At 37.5% G+C, this 15252-nt stretch overlaps 11 protein-coding genes across 11 annotated transcripts; 6 read left to right on the top strand and 5 right to left on the bottom strand.

Moving 5' to 3' along the window:
• Nucleotides 1-1247: 1247 nt before the first annotated feature.
• On the top strand, nt 1248-2375 carry C9374_005710 (uncharacterized protein; the record flags this gene model as incomplete). Its single annotated transcript, XM_044695491.1, has 1 exon — nt 1248-2375. The coding sequence occupies one exon, from the start codon at nt 1248-1250 to the stop codon at nt 2373-2375; it is 1128 nt and encodes a 375-aa protein (XP_044547597.1).
• A 791-nt stretch (nt 2376-3166) lies between these two features.
• Nucleotides 3167-3775, bottom strand: C9374_005709 (uncharacterized protein; the record flags this gene model as incomplete). Its single annotated transcript, XM_044695489.1, has 1 exon — nt 3167-3775. One exon carries the CDS (start codon nt 3773-3775, stop codon nt 3167-3169), a length of 609 nt encoding a protein of 202 aa, XP_044547596.1.
• A 185-nt stretch (nt 3776-3960) lies between these two features.
• On the top strand, nt 3961-5052 carry C9374_005708 (uncharacterized protein; the record flags this gene model as incomplete). The annotated part of the gene is made up of 1 exon (XM_044695488.1): nt 3961-5052. The coding sequence occupies one exon, from the start codon at nt 3961-3963 to the stop codon at nt 5050-5052; it is 1092 nt and encodes a 363-aa protein (XP_044547595.1).
• Nucleotides 5053-5085: 33 nt separating this feature from the next.
• On the top strand, nt 5086-5397 carry C9374_005707 (uncharacterized protein; the record flags this gene model as incomplete). Its single annotated transcript, XM_044695487.1, has 1 exon — nt 5086-5397. The coding sequence occupies one exon, from the start codon at nt 5086-5088 to the stop codon at nt 5395-5397; it is 312 nt and encodes a 103-aa protein (XP_044547594.1).
• Nucleotides 5398-5507: 110 nt separating this feature from the next.
• C9374_005706 (uncharacterized protein) lies at nt 5508-6545 on the bottom strand (the record flags this gene model as incomplete). Its single annotated transcript, XM_044695486.1, has 1 exon — nt 5508-6545. The coding sequence occupies one exon, from the start codon at nt 6543-6545 to the stop codon at nt 5508-5510; it is 1038 nt and encodes a 345-aa protein (XP_044547593.1).
• A 404-nt stretch (nt 6546-6949) lies between these two features.
• C9374_005705 (uncharacterized protein) lies at nt 6950-7966 on the top strand (the record flags this gene model as incomplete). The annotated part of the gene is made up of 1 exon (XM_044695485.1): nt 6950-7966. The coding sequence occupies one exon, from the start codon at nt 6950-6952 to the stop codon at nt 7964-7966; it is 1017 nt and encodes a 338-aa protein (XP_044547592.1).
• Nucleotides 7967-8088: 122 nt separating this feature from the next.
• Nucleotides 8089-9096, bottom strand: C9374_005704 (uncharacterized protein; the record flags this gene model as incomplete). Its single annotated transcript, XM_044695484.1, has 1 exon — nt 8089-9096. The coding sequence occupies one exon, from the start codon at nt 9094-9096 to the stop codon at nt 8089-8091; it is 1008 nt and encodes a 335-aa protein (XP_044547591.1).
• A 427-nt stretch (nt 9097-9523) lies between these two features.
• On the top strand, nt 9524-11521 carry C9374_005703 (uncharacterized protein; the record flags this gene model as incomplete). Its single annotated transcript, XM_044695483.1, has 1 exon — nt 9524-11521. One exon carries the CDS (start codon nt 9524-9526, stop codon nt 11519-11521), a length of 1998 nt encoding a protein of 665 aa, XP_044547590.1.
• Nucleotides 11522-11631: 110 nt separating this feature from the next.
• Nucleotides 11632-12807, bottom strand: C9374_005702 (uncharacterized protein; the record flags this gene model as incomplete). The annotated part of the gene is made up of 1 exon (XM_044695482.1): nt 11632-12807. The coding sequence occupies one exon, from the start codon at nt 12805-12807 to the stop codon at nt 11632-11634; it is 1176 nt and encodes a 391-aa protein (XP_044547589.1).
• Nucleotides 12808-13274: 467 nt separating this feature from the next.
• On the top strand, nt 13275-14147 carry C9374_005701 (uncharacterized protein; the record flags this gene model as incomplete). Its single annotated transcript, XM_044695481.1, has 1 exon — nt 13275-14147. One exon carries the CDS (start codon nt 13275-13277, stop codon nt 14145-14147), a length of 873 nt encoding a protein of 290 aa, XP_044547588.1.
• Nucleotides 14148-14190: 43 nt separating this feature from the next.
• On the bottom strand, nt 14191-15117 carry C9374_005700 (uncharacterized protein; the record flags this gene model as incomplete). Its single annotated transcript, XM_044695480.1, has 1 exon — nt 14191-15117. The coding sequence occupies one exon, from the start codon at nt 15115-15117 to the stop codon at nt 14191-14193; it is 927 nt and encodes a 308-aa protein (XP_044547587.1).
• Between the last annotated feature and the right edge of the window lie 135 nt (nt 15118-15252).

Genomic DNA, 15252 nt, shown 5'->3' with positions numbered 1-15252 from the left:
CTCGATTCATGCAAGCTGTTTCTTTCCGAAACTTCCTCCTTTAAAATTGTGAGAAGAAGAAGTCAGCTATGTTTTGGAACATGAGGAGTCATTAGATTGCGAACTTTGCCATCTCCAAACTTCCACACCATGCTTGTTTCATGTCATTCATTTTGTTTTTTTCTTTTGCCTAACTCGTATCATAAAAGTTGATACATATTGAAGGCACCACATCCTTTGAGAAGAATACCTTTGAATGGTCACATGTATTTTCTAGATTATTATTATTTATTTATTCACTTTTTCATCTTTCTTGATTTTGTAATTTTCGAGGGTGACGATGAATTAGCTCTCTTTTCCAAAGTATTTTTCGATGATCGTTTCACTGAGACTTGCATTCCAGTTAAATTAGAGACATGATAATCCACATTATTTCTTCTTCGGGTTCCACTCACAACATTGCGTGGATCAATATCAAAATTAGGCAATCGTTTAGTAATATCAATGGGTTTGGATCGGACCCATTCAGTTTTTGTTGGAATTTTATCAGTGGATGATGAGGAATCGTTTGGTCTGCACAAGAAGCAATAAGGGATATTCCAATTACTCTTCCGAAATTTCAATGGATAATATCATCGGAGGAACAAGACAACGAAAACAATTCAATTATAAAGTCATGAATCAATATGGAGATGATCATGATAAATCAGAAGTGATTAATTATTTCTCTTCACGACCTTCTCACAATACTTTGGAAATGAGAAATAAGACTTTCCGAAAGTAAAGATTGTTCATTCCAACCAATTCCTAATTTTGACCCTTGTAAATATTGATTCACTTCTCTAGGCTGCAAATATGATTTTCATTAAAACATCATTAATTTTAAAAATTTATGAGTGATTTGCCCTTCTGTCGTTTTCTTGATGATGTGAAAAGACAAGTAATCATCCACCTTAGTTGATCATGTCTCTCAAGTCATATCTACAGTAAATAATTCATGAAAATTTGAAGGATGGCATCATTCATCCATTAACCACACCTTTCATCAAGTGAAAAATGTGTTTGGGAAAGCAACTTTCATTTATGGTTTGGACATCATCAATCATTGTCAAGTTTACAATCTGTCAAAAAAATCATTGGTTTGTTGAAGATCCAACAACACGTCAGAGCAACAAGGACATAAATTTTTTTAAGTCTCTTGATTGCCATCAAATTTTTCACATAAACAAAAAAACCTCAACTTCTATTCCCAACACAACAAACACAAAATGTCTGAAGACGTTCAAGCACTCGTTGTCGATAACGGATCTGGTATGTGTAAGGCCGGTTTCGCTGGTGATGATGCACCAAGAGCTGTTTTCCCATCTATTATTGGTAGACCAAAGCAAAAGTCCATCATGGTTGGTATGGGTAACAAGGATGCCTACGTTGGTGATGAAGCTCAATCCAAGAGAGGTATTTTGACTTTGAAGTATCCAATTGAACACGGTATTGTCACTAACTGGGACGATATGGAAAAGATCTGGCATCACACCTTCTACAATGAATTGAGAGTTGCTCCAGAGGAACATCCAGTCTTGTTGACTGAAGCTCCATTGAATCCAAAGGCAAACAGAGAGAAGATGACTCAAATCATGTTCGAGACCTTCTCCGTCCCAGCCATGTATGTTGCTATTCAAGCTGTCTTGTCCTTGTATGCTTCTGGTCGTACTACTGGTATTGTCTTGGACTCTGGTGATGGTGTCTCACACACTGTTCCAATTTATGAAGGTTATGCTTTGCCACACGCTATTTTGAGATTGGATTTGGCTGGTAGAGATTTGACTGATTACTTGATGAAGATTCTCATGGAACGTGGTTACTCATTCAACACCACTGCTGAGAGAGAAATTGTCAGAGATATCAAGGAAAAGCTCTGTTACATTGCTTTGGACTTTGAACAAGAAATGAAGGTTGCTGCTGAATCCTCCTCAGTTGAAAAGTCCTATGAATTGCCAGATGGTAACGTGATTACTGTTGGTAACGAACGATTCAGATGTCCAGAAGTGTTGTTCCAACCAAACTTCATTGGTATGGAAGCTGCTGGTGTTCATGAAACTACATTCAACTCAATCGGAAAGTGTGATATTGATATCAGAAAGGACTTGTACGGAAACGTTGTCTTGTCTGGTGGTACTACCATGTTCGAAGGTATTGCTGAGAGAATGACCAAGGAGTTGACCAACATGGCTCCTGCTTCCATGAAGATTAAGGTTGTTGCTCCACCAGAAAGAAAATACTCTGTCTGGATTGGTGGTTCCATCTTGGCTTCATTGTCCACCTTCCAACAAATGTGGATCACCAAGGAAGAATATGAGGATGCCGGTCCAGGTATTGTCCACAGAAAGTGCTTCTAAATTAACCTTGGATGCACAACAAAGTTAATAAATTGTAAAACTTCAAATCAACTCTATTGCCTTAATTGTCGACTTGCTTACCATGCACACTTGATTCAACGGGACAGACGGAGAGACAATTCGGTGTTGCTTGCTCAGGAATGTGCATTCTTTGAGAACTATGCTTGTTCTTTGTGATCAATTTTAGAAGCCTGCGTTAAGGAAGAGAGAATTTATTCAGAACAATAAGGGTGTAAAACATGATGGAATTCATGTTCGTTTCGTGTAAAAATACAATTTAAATTTTAATCAACAATCTAATAGGAATAATTCCGATCGAGCAAATGAAAGAAATAACAAATGAATATAAAATCAATGGATTCAAATGCAAGAAAAACTTTTCAGTCTTTTTAAACCATCCTGAAATAAATAAATTACTCAAAATTTCAAAAATTAAATACGGAATATTAATTGCCACATAATATTTAATATGCGCCAGCAAACTGGACATCAGGGATCGAATAAATATTGAAAGAACAGGTTCCGATGATGAAATTAGTGCGACAAGTAGGCACACAAATCCTCCCATGACTATCACTGATGTTCCAAGAAGAAATCGGTCCAGTATGACATTAAGCCTGTTGTCGGTTGTTGGTTTAAGCATTTTTTATTTCTGAACTTTGTGGTCTTCTATTGCATGAGAAATACATTGTAAGAACGTGCTGATGATTTTCAAGTTCATGATAAAAGGAGTTCATTATGAATGATGCATCATGTCACAAAATCATCTAAAATCATTCCAAGCAATGCTATCAATGTTCTTCCTCCTCCTCTTCCAATCGAACATGTGGTGGACTCATCTCCTCATCACCAATCGTCATTGTGGTCACATGTTCATTTCGTTTGCACTCTCTCCAGACAAATATTACATTCCAAATCGATACACCCCAACACATCACAGAAAATGCTTCATGACCAAGTGCCACAACGAGTGGAAGTGCTTGCATCTTGGAATACCACTCGGATCCTTGTTGCCATAAATTTCCATACAATAAACTGCAACTTGCAATATACGATATTATAATTCCGAAAAGTGTTTGCAAGGAATGAGCAACAAGACCCAGTATGGAACAAGTTTTTAATTTCTTCTCGGAATGGGAACTGAAATTTGAATGGAAGGAAATGGTTCCACGCCATAGAGAAAGACCCCAACATGCCACAAGAATCATCTCTAGCATGACGAGAAGATTCATGAAGAGAATGGCCCAAATGTGTTGTTCCGAAGTTGAGTTGGAACTTTTGATGAGTGTGGCTAAATACTGGATGGTGAGGGTGTTACAGGTGAGAGAGAGTACAAGTTGAATGAATGTGAACAATTGGTAGAGAATGGAAAAATGTTTGTTGGTGATCGCGACGGCCATGAAAGTTGTGTGGAAATATTTTTATTGTTGGAATCAAGTACTTTGTGACAAGTGGTTCTTCTATTTATTGTGAGTTAAAGAGAAGAACATTTTCAAGAAACAAACATTGAAACTGAGTTTAGGTGTCATTTCTTCACTTATCACCATGACACTTCTCAAGTTTGAAAATAGAATTCTCAAAAAAAATGATACAACGGCCTCGCTCATCATCAAAGCCTACCACCAACACCTTGATTGATTTCCATGCATTACGTGATCCCGTCCCTCTCAGCAACCTCTCTCCTCGATCTCTTTCTGAAAAACTGAGAGAATCCACAGACCTGTCAAAAATCAACTTTAAATTTTTACTTTTCGAAATTCGAGTACAAGCCAAAGCAGATCAAGCGGTCATTTCAACTCTTCCAACCAATAACTCTCAAGAATGTCATCCACTTTGTGTGTTGTTTCAACTTCAAAAAGCGTTGGCCACCCCAAATGACACAAACACGAAATTATTGAACTCTAATTACACCATGAGTGTTGAAGCAGCTCCTGAACTTTTTATTGCCACTCCCGAAATAACCTCTCATTTGCCATTATATGTACTGGCCATCAATACGGAGTGGTCTCTTAACTCACATTTGGATTTATATTTTAAAACTGTTCGTCAAGTATTTTGTGAACAGGAACAGGAATTCTTTTCAGAGCAGAATTCTTCCTATGATTTTGAAGTGATGGCGACTCAAATTCATGAACTGCTCTCTGATCGACTGGAAAAGGCTCTTCTTAAATTGGCCACTCGTGAAAGTAAAGCCATTTCAAAGTCTTTGCTCACTTTTAAAGGAAGTAATCACATACCAGTGGAGATGGATCATGATGAAATTACGAAATTGAATAAGGAATTGAATACGAATGATTTTACAAAGAATGTACTTTTTTCAACACCCACTCCGTATAACGACTTTCATACAGAATCCGTGTTGCATTTACATATTCCAATTCCACAAAATTGGGAATCGATGAATGACTTGTCTACAACACTTGTGAAGTTAAAACCAACTAGTAATGAATACAAGTTTGTGAAATCTTTGATGGATACTACGATTCAAAAACACAAAGGAAATGTTGGAGGAGAGTTTTCACAATATCTCATTCGTTCCATTACAAGAATTCAAAATGCCAAGCTCTATGTGAAATATTTTTTGAAATCTCAAGAATATGCACATGAGAAGAAGCAATTAGAATTGTATTTATTTCATGGCTGTCCTGAGGCTGTAGTGGACACCATTGTTGAGTAGGGTTTTGATCCCAGAAAATCAAAATTTGATGGCATGTTTGGATTGGGTATTTATTTGGCCGACTTGAGCTCAAAATCGAATCAGTACTCGAAATGTCAACAACACGAAAGTACCTCATGTAAGGTGTGTGAAAAGAAATTATTTTTATGTCGGGCATTGATAGGTGATCCTTATTTTACAAAGGTCGCTATGAGATATGCAAAGGAGCCTCCTATAAATAAGGATTCTGTCATTGCTCTTTCGAGAAAAGATGTTCCAGACAGTGCAGTAGAATATAGAGAATATATTTTCTATGACAAGGATGTTGTTTATCCAGAGTATGTCATTTCTTATCAATTAAAGTAGAAATTGCTTGCCCAAATGATCAGTTGTGTTAATTTTTATTGACAACAAACCCTCAATCTTTCCTATCTACATTTAAATTGTACAAAGGTTTTTTACAAGCTGTTACATAATTACTCTTCCTTCTTGGTTGAAGCAACCAACTTCTTAATTTTTGCAAAAGCATCGTCCTTAATCTTGACATTGAATAAAAATTCGTTTTTCTGTTTAAATGGTTTTTCCTCTTCGAGAATCTTTTTCACATCCATGCCAGGTAGTTCATCAGCAAGTTTTGACCGAACTTTGCTCATGAAATCTTTCAATAATTGGAAAGCTTCTTCTTCTTTTTCAACACGGAAGCAAAGAATTCTGACTTTCTTTCCTGAAAGCAAAAATTTGACAGTCTTCTTCATCTTGACGTCCAAATCATGCTCCTCAATAGCTCCTGAAAATCTAATTTCCTTAACTTTCTTTTCTTCCAATTGTTTTTCTAATTCTTTTAACTCACCGAGTTTATCTTTGATGATGCCACGCTTTAAATAGACAACATAATCGCCCAATTTTACAATAGGAGGATCCACAGTGTCTACTACGAGAATTAAATCCAACGACTCATTTGAAGCAATTGCTTCGGCTTCGGCTCTTGGTACTTTTTCACCAACCATGGAACCATCCGAAATACGAATCAATCGATAATGAGTAAAATGATCAGGAATTTCATAATTAATTGGTGTTACCATTTTTTCAATTCCGAGATCTTCAGGAGCTGCAGTAAGTAGCTGTTTACCTCTTCGGAGCCTATCACCAGGTTTTCTAGTTAGAGATCTAGCTTTGAAATAAGAAGTCCATTGAATATCAAGTTCAGCAGCAACACGATCAAGATATACATCCTCATCCTCATTTTCCTCTTGTTGTGTTGATCTCATGTGAAGGGATGAATGATAACTTTTGAATGAGTGATTGGAATCCGATGAGGATGAAAATAAATTATTATTTGAAAGCTCGATCATAATGATGGCAGGATTTATGTGCCGATGAATGGTTCTGTAAATAGCCGATGAAGGTGGTGCAATGATGGACAATAAGCCATGATGAATGCTTGATTTAAATGTTTGTGTTTGCTTCAGAAGTGGGATGGTGTGGGCAAGAGCAGGGAAAGGTCTCGACAGCATTTTTTTTAATTAATTATAACAGTCTTAAGTGACTCATCTCATCCAGAGATGTTGATCACTTTGGGATTTGTTCTACCATTTCACCTTGTGTTTTGGTTGTATTTGATTGAAACCTATTAATGCAGGACGCTAACTCGACACAAACGAATAATAATCCAAAGTGTTTTAAGTTATTGTAAGCTCGTGTAGCTCAGTTGGATAGAGCACAGGACTTCTAATCCTGGGGTCGTGGGTTCGAGTCCCGTCTCGAGTAAATTTTTAGAACGTGTAACATTTTGCTGACCAAAAAGAAAAGGAGAGAGTGAAAGAAGGCGAATAGTAGTTGTCATGGTCGGATGGTAACAGGAAAAGGAGAAAAGGTTGGAATGGTGAGATCCACATACGAATTTTCCTCAATAAAAAAAATGACGTCGAAACAGCTAGTTTCTCACCTTCCTCCACTTCCTTCACTCCGAGAAATTTTAAAACTCTACGGCCTCCAAGCCAGCAAACAACTCTCCCAAAATTTTCTTCTCAATTTGCATGTTACAGATAAAATAGTAAAAGCGTGTGGTGATATTTCAAAAAAAACCGTTGTGGAAATTGGACCTGGTCCTGGAAGTTTAACCCGATCCATTTTACAAGCAAATCCGAAACGATTAATTGTGGTGGAAAAAGATGATCGATTTATGCCTGCTTTACAAAATCTTCAACAATCAGTAGAGGATAACAAAATGCATATTGTACAAGGAGATATATTAAAAGTAGACCAATACAAATTAATGGATCACTTTTTAGAACCTGAAGAAAAGAGTGTAAATCATGAAGAAATTGCAAATACTGTATTTATCGGAAATTTACCTTTCGGAATTGCTACACCTTTATTAATTAACTGGTTAAGAGATTGTGCAAATTGTACAGGAGCGTTTGCTTTCGGAAGGAGAATACCAATGATTTTAATGTTTCAGAAGGAAGTAGGAATGAGAATGGGTGCTAAACCTTCCACAAAGGAATTTGGTCGCATCAGCGTCTCTTCACAGAGTGTGTGTGATGTTGAACACATGTTCGTTGTGAAAGCAAAGAGTTTCGTACCTGCTCCAGATGTCGATGCAAGCGTCATGCGTTTAATTCCAAGAACAACACCTCTCATTGACACTTCACTTGTACAATTCGAAGACCTAGAACAATTTTGTAGGATTATTTTCAGTAGCAAGAGAAAACAACTTTCCACAAATCTGGGAATGCATTTCACACCCAAACAATCTGCTTATATTGCTGCTGGTGCCGTTGAGGGTGGATCTAAAAACATGGAAGCTGTGCAAGCAGCTCTCTCTAAACGCTCGCAAGATTTTACGGTTGAAGAAATCTCTAACATGGCCAGAAGATTCAAACGTCTAGTTGAGAGCGATCCAAATCTTAAGGATGCTCTTCGAAGGGTGTAGAGGTCGAGTGATCGATGAGTGGAAAGATTTGAATCACTTATGGAACAAGCAATAATGTTTGAAATAAGGTTGCATAAAATTAATTTATTTTGAAAAATTAAGTGGAGATTTTCACATCAATCTTACTCTTCATCCAAGTTGGCCTCTGGAGAGTCATCCATGGTCAAATATTGTCTGTCCAAGTTATATAACCTCACAAAACCGTCCTCTCCTCCAGATGCAAAGGTTTTGCCATCAGGTGAAAAGGCCAAAAAGTGAATTGGACCGAAATGGCCTCTTACTGTACCTAATTCTTCTTCGAACACCATATGGAAAAAGTGAGTGTCAAAGTATGTTTGTTTCTTTGCAGTGGTTGTGACATCTTGAGCTGCAGTACCACCTCCCAAAATGACATGGCGTTTGATTGGAGAAATAGCAGCAGTATTGACAGGATCTGTATGTTTGTAAACCTTTAAAAGTTCAAGAGTTTGAGTTTCAAAAAGTTTTGCAGTCTTATCTTGAGAGGCAGATATGAACAACATTTTATCCTTTGAAAACGCCAATCTTACTACAGGACCGGTGTGCTCCTTTGTTTGTCCGATCAGTTTACCGTTTGTTGCATCAAACATTCTAATTGTTCCATCCTCAAATCCACAAATAATAGTCTTATTTAAAGGACCCCATGCTGCTGATGTAATTTTCTCCTTTTGTTCAATCTTGGCTGATGGAATTAATTTTCCAGCCTTTGATTCGGTACCTTCTTCTGGTAATCTAAAGATTTGAACAGATGGTGTTTGTTTGAATGAAGCATCGGTAACACACAAGAATTGTTTATCACCATCACTGAATTGAACAACTCTTACAGGAGTTTGGAATTCCACAGACAATAACATGGTTCCAGTCTGAATGTCCCACAATGTAACTTTCATATCGGCCGAAGCACACAACAATCTTGTTGTTGAAGCATTTACATCAATACAATTCACGGCACCGCTAATTTTAAAAGTACCAAGTAATTGTCCATTGCTTGTATACCACACGGAGACTGATTGGTCTTTCGAGGAAACAAATAACAAGTCTCCTTCTCTGCTGAATTTGAGCCAAGAGACTGGCTTCAAGTGTGCGTGAAGATTCAAAGGTTTGATGGTCATTTTTTATCATCAAGAATAAATATTAATATTGAACGAAATTATTTATCGAGTGTTGATGAACGAGTTGTTCGAAGGCAATGGAGTGAAGACGCATTTCAAGCTTGAGTGTTTCGAGAGAAGATGTTGATGCTGTACAAAAGTTACCAAGTCGAGAGTCGTTGCAAAGATGAAGACGTTTTCAGCTCCACTCGGATCCTTCGGAAATTCCCCATTATCTCAAAAATTAAATAATCGTTCATGCGTGATGACATCACTTCAACCTTCTCTTGCCACGTTCGCTTCTTAACATCCATTGTTTGGATCCAAATTCTTTATCAAAAAAAAAACGCATTACTTTAATAGAGTATTTTGATTTCTCAATCACTCATTCCTCATCATTTCAACACCGTTATTATCCGAGCAATTTATTTAGGTTTTGAATAACATCATGATTGATAATTTTACAGTTCTTACGAAAGGAGGGCTGGTTCTGTGGAGCCATACTGGATTTCAGTTGAGTGGAAATCCGATCAACGAGTTGATTCGTTCCATTTTGTTGGAAGATCGTCTTTCAGAAAAGAAATTCACGTATCACAACGAATACTTGTTGACTTGGGTTCAAGAAAATGAATTTGAACTAATCTTTGTTGCCATTCATTCAATTTCTATTCAAGTTACTTTTATCGACACTCTTTTAGAAACAGTGAAACAAAAGTTTGTTTCCACGTTCAAAAAGACTTTGCAAGACGCTAAAGGAATCGGAAAAGGAATGCCATCACTGAGTAATGTCGAATTTAATTTTGATAAAGAATATACCAAGATTGTTGATACTCTTGAAGAGCGATCAAGAGAAGAAAAACAATTACAAAAAGAAGGACTTCTCATTAAGCAATATAAAAAGAAGGAAAAGAAAGAGGATGACGACGAATCTGACAAAAAGACAACATTTATTGAAAAACAAATCAAACAGGGAGAAGAATTGTTACAAAATGCTTCCAATTCACCAAAAACACCAACAAACAAATACGAAAAGAAGAAGAAAGATAAATCATCTGCTAAACCCGTCACTCCAGCTTCGGAATCTGATGAAAGCGACGAGGAAGAAGAGATCAAGTCTGGCTCGAGTCAAAGGACATCCAACGGTGGCATGAATGAGACTGTGTTAGCTAATATTGAGAAAATGAAGAAGCGATTAAGTAAGGTAAAGAACGGACCAAAAAAGTCTTCAAAGAAAACAGATTCTCCAGAAGATACCACTCCAGTAGTCACAAAAACAAAAACCAAGAAGGAAGCAACCACATGGGATACATTTGACACAACTTACAACAAGAAGAAGGAAGGAAAAATTGACTTTTCAAGAAAAGCTGAAAATGAAGATGATGAGCTTCAACGACACAAAGACAAATATTTACCAAATCCAAATCAACAAACAGATATCGATGCAGGTTTGGAATCAGAGAGTTCTGAGGAAGAAGAAGAAGAAGAAACAGCACCAAAGAAAGGAAATATTTTCACATCATTCTTCTCCACCTTGACAAACGGTAGAACTCTCACAAAAGAGGATCTTGATCCGGTAATGGAAGAATTTAAACAATCATTGATGAAGAAAAATGTTGCTCAAGAAATTGCTGTCAGTATTTGTGACTCAGTATTGGAAGGTTTAGTAGGTAAAAAATTGGGAACATTTTCTTCTGTAAAATCAGAAGTCACAAAGGTGTTAGCAGAAACCCTTACTAGAATCCTTACACCAACCAGAACAATTAACATTCTCAAGGAAGCATCAACAGCCAGAGAACAAGGAAGACCCTATGTCATTGTATTTTGTGGAGTGAACGGAGTTGGTAAGAGCACAACTTTGTCAAAGATTTGCTACTGGCTTTTACAAAAAGAATTTTCTTGCTTGATCGCTGCGTGCGACACATTTAGATCTGGGGCTGTAGAGCAATTGCAAGTTCACGCTCGTTGTTTGGGTGTACCTGTGTTCCAAAAGGGTTATGGAAAGAATGCAGCCAGTCTCGCTAAAGAAGCTATTGCTCATGCAAAGAAGAACAAGTATGATATTGTTTTGGTAGATACTGCTGGAAGAATGCAAGATAATGAACCTTTGATGAAATCTTTGATTGAGCTCATTCAAGTCAATCAACCAGATCTAGTTCTCTTTGTTGGTGAAGCTCTAGTTGGTAATGACGGTATTGATCAATTACAAAAATTCAACTCTTCGCTCAAGATTTTGGCTCAAAATGAAACTTCAACCAAACAAACAAAGGACTTGATTGATGGTATTGTACTCACGAAATTTGATACCATTGATGAAAAAGTTGGTGCAGCTGTATCCATGGTTCACAAGACAGGTCATCCAATTGTTTTTGTGGGTGTAGGCCAAACGTATACAGATTTGAGAACTCTTAAAGTGGAATCTGTGGTGAAAGCATTATTGAAGAATTAAAAATGTGATCGTGCATTTATATTATGTAACAAATTGTTTTCCTCGTAATGTTTTAACTGAAACATGTTACTTGCTTAGAAACTGTTGCTTAGTTTATTGACCATGACGTGCTACGAAGATGAGCCCAGACTGTAGGTCCAAAACAATGTCAAGAATATAACTGCAAGCTCTACAAATTGAATGGAAATACAATATTCCATTCTAAAGCTTTTCGTTTCAGATTGTTGTTTCTTGGGAGGGTTATTGTTTTGAGGAGGTGGCTTTGGTTTCACCTCTTCCAAAAACACTCCCGTCCTTTCATGGAATAAATTGAGAGGTGCAATAAGCGAGAATGGTGCAGCTTGTAAATGACGAGGCTCATAATGATCTTGCATTTCAAAAGTTTCTGAAAATCTCTTTCCTTGTCCTCCCAATTGCAAAGTCCCCGAGTAGACAATCACCAAAAACATGGAAACATAAATCAAATCCAACAGCAAGGCACCCAACAAGAAGTGGAGTAATCTTACTTGCTTTCTCTGGATGGCAATCACAATCATGGTTCCAATAACAATCTTTGGTACATAGACAAGCACAGCCACGAGTGAAAAATTCTCAAATAAAAAGGCTTGTCCTGCACACAGCAAATTCAATACCATCTGCAGAAGGATGTGAAAGAGAAAGAGACCTACGGTTGCCACTCGTCTGCATTGATTGGATGCGAAAATTTGTGATCGAAAGAGAGAAGGAATTGAAAAAGTGGTTGTTGTTGTTGTAGAAACGGATGCATTGGAGTGGAGAATGGGTTGGTGATCCAAGCATTGTTCCTCATCGGTTGCAACGGGTGTATTCACAGAGTAAAGTTGTGGTTGCATGGAGAATGAAAAATTTTGTATTTGGTTGAAACAACGGTTCGCTTGAGCTGGGTCCATAACCGTCGTTGGACAAGTTCGAGGGATCTCCAACGTAGGTGTTGTTGTTGTTTCTGTCATCCTTGGTGCGAATGGTTGTTGTTGTTCTTGTTGTTTGTATGGTTCGTGTGGTTGTTGTTGTGTTCGTTCATTCGTTTCTTCAGTGGTATTCGTCGTAGTTGTGTTATTGCATGTATTCTTCGATGAATAGTGTTGTTGGGTTGTGATGCTACTACTCGTAGGGTCATGATAGAATGTTTTTATCGAGCAGAGAGGTATTCGTAGAATATCAATGCCGTTGAACTCGATGGATTGTTCTCGTGTCAGAGATCTTTTGGTTTCCATTGAACCTCCCAGAGTTGATGATGGTTGTTGGTTAGCTGTTGAACGGTCAAGCATGACTGTTGTTGTCAATTATAATTGCAATTTTTTGATGTGGTAAATGACTTTGCGGTGTTTTATTTCGAACTTGGGTTGAGTCAGAAGAAAGAGTTCACTGCGATCGAACTGACGAACAACTTGTTTCATCAACTGTCAATTGACAAATAGACAGTATGACTTTATGAAATATTAAGGGTTCAACAAACCTTGAAAACTCAACCAATCAAACAGTCGTCATCATAATGCTGACTCTGAAGCAATAATAAGGGTTACAAGGCATATTCCATAATAAACTCTCCACAACCGGCTCAAGTTGTGGTTTTGTACAAGATCGGCTTCTTTAAGAACAACACCATCAGAAAACCAAACGTCGTCTCTGCACAAGAACCCTTTCTACGAAGAAGATCGATAACGCACTGTTGCACCAAAATATGTCCTTATATGGGTTGACATGCCAACATCTCGGCGAAATCAATTAAAAACAAATGAATGAAATGACTGCACCACCCTCTTCCAGAGTCCTCTTTTCAACGGAGACAACGCCACCCATTACCGAGTTGGAGGACCTCCACAACAATTCTGTACCCTCGACAGGCTCATACGAACTGCCTACTAGCCATCCACTTTCTCGGAATCAAGTGAATCATCATTCTGAGGTGCTTCTCAACGGAAATAGTGATGATGAGGAAGAAATTGATATGAAAGAAGATAAAGCCTTTATACATACTTCCCCACCACAAAATCAACCAAAAAACTCTTCCCAAAAGGAGCTTATTTCTCTCAACATCATGTTCCCTAAATATTACTTTAGTATTGCCAAACATATCTTGATCTTCATGTCTGTGATGATCATTTGTGCCATGTGCTCAGGTTTTGTGTTCCGAGAGAGTACCAAGTTAAGTGTACCGTATTTCCGAGTGGGAGAGTATGCCTATCAACAAGGAACGCTCATTCATGGCCACTTCTTTTCCATTGGAGTGTTCATTCCTCTTACCTTATTGGTCATGCTCTTCATTTCCTTCATGATTTCAGGAAGAGGCGTGAGCAAAGGAATTTTTCATGGTGGATTTATCATTTTTGAAATTGGAGCTATCCTGGCCCTTTTGGCCTTCTGTTATAAAGCTCTTTCATTCCTGTCGCTGGTGAAAGAATCACCTAATATCAACATTCATGAATTAGAATTAAGAACATGGGGTTCAACCAGTTCCTTTGGAGGAAAAAACGATGGCTCTGGATCCATGGGAGCAAAAATGTTGAGAATGATCTATTTTGGTTTTTCACACGGCTTTATGCTAATTGGACTTGCCAAGTGCGTTCTGGTCATTGTGTATTCTTTGATGCGAAAAAAGAATAATTAACATATGGTCATGCATGAACCCAATTTAATGATGCTCATGTAAATTATGCACATTTCTCAATAAATTGGGCGTCAATAATAAAATCTTCATCAAACGTATTTTTCGATGGTTTGGATGACTTTTTAGGCTTTTTCTTTGGTTTTGGCTTGGCATGAGATTGTGGCATTTCTTCAGATTCGTCAGAGAAGTGTTGTGAGCTTTCAAACATGTCATTTGTTTCGTCATCTACTTCAGAAGCGTCCACAGAATTCGTATTCTCAGGAGTATTCGAGTGAGAACGAGCTGGCTCACATCCAGTTTTTGCAATAATTACACAAATTCCTTCATGATCGCAGTATTCCGACCTTTCAACATTAATGTCAGTAATATATGGTTTTTCGTTAAAGTTAACATTATCTGGTAGTGAAACTCTTCTATGAAAAGTTATGCTTTCAATGTGGCTTGCAATAGGCTTTAGCTTTCCTTTTATCACAATACTGTTATCAGATTTGTCAAATGTTGCCTTTGCACTCTTTTTCGTAAGCCCAGGACATGTAATAACCAATTCATGATGATCCTTTTCCTCATGCCAATTGATCGCAACGCTATCATGATTTTGGTGCTCTTTATCGTATTGGAATGCTTGGTCAAATAAATCTGGAGCCATTCCCATCATGGGATGAAAGAATGCACTTTCATCTCCAATATCTCCGTCGTAATGTGATGAAGCTTCAAACATGACAAAGTCATCATCTCCATCCACAAAAAAGCTTTGTCCTATCCTCTTTTTCTTTGATTTAACTATTGCTCCGCTATTACTTTTTTTTTTCATTGGAATTATGCAACATGAAAAGCTTCTTATATTTTGATGATCATTGTTGTGTAATGTATGGGAATTTGCTGTGATCAATGCCAAGAAACTTTTTTTTGCACAAATATTTCCGAAGCTGTTTGTTGCAATAGACCGAGAGGAACAGAGCAGTTTTTTCATTTTTTTTTGTTTGTTGAAAATCCACTGCGAATGGACTCCGACTTGTTTGCTCTTGCGAGACCAAAAGTAACATACCCCAATTACCATCATTAATACATGAAAGAGTCCTTCCAATAAACACAAGAAGACTTTTCT

Source organism: Naegleria lovaniensis (assembly GCF_003324165.1).
Source record: "Naegleria lovaniensis strain ATCC 30569 chromosome Unknown tig025, whole genome shotgun sequence".
Taxonomy (NCBI): Eukaryota; Heterolobosea; class Eutetramitea; order Acrasida; family Naegleriidae; genus Naegleria; species Naegleria lovaniensis.
Note: the sequence above shows the minus strand (reverse complement) of the source record. Positions and strands in the feature narration are given on the sequence as shown.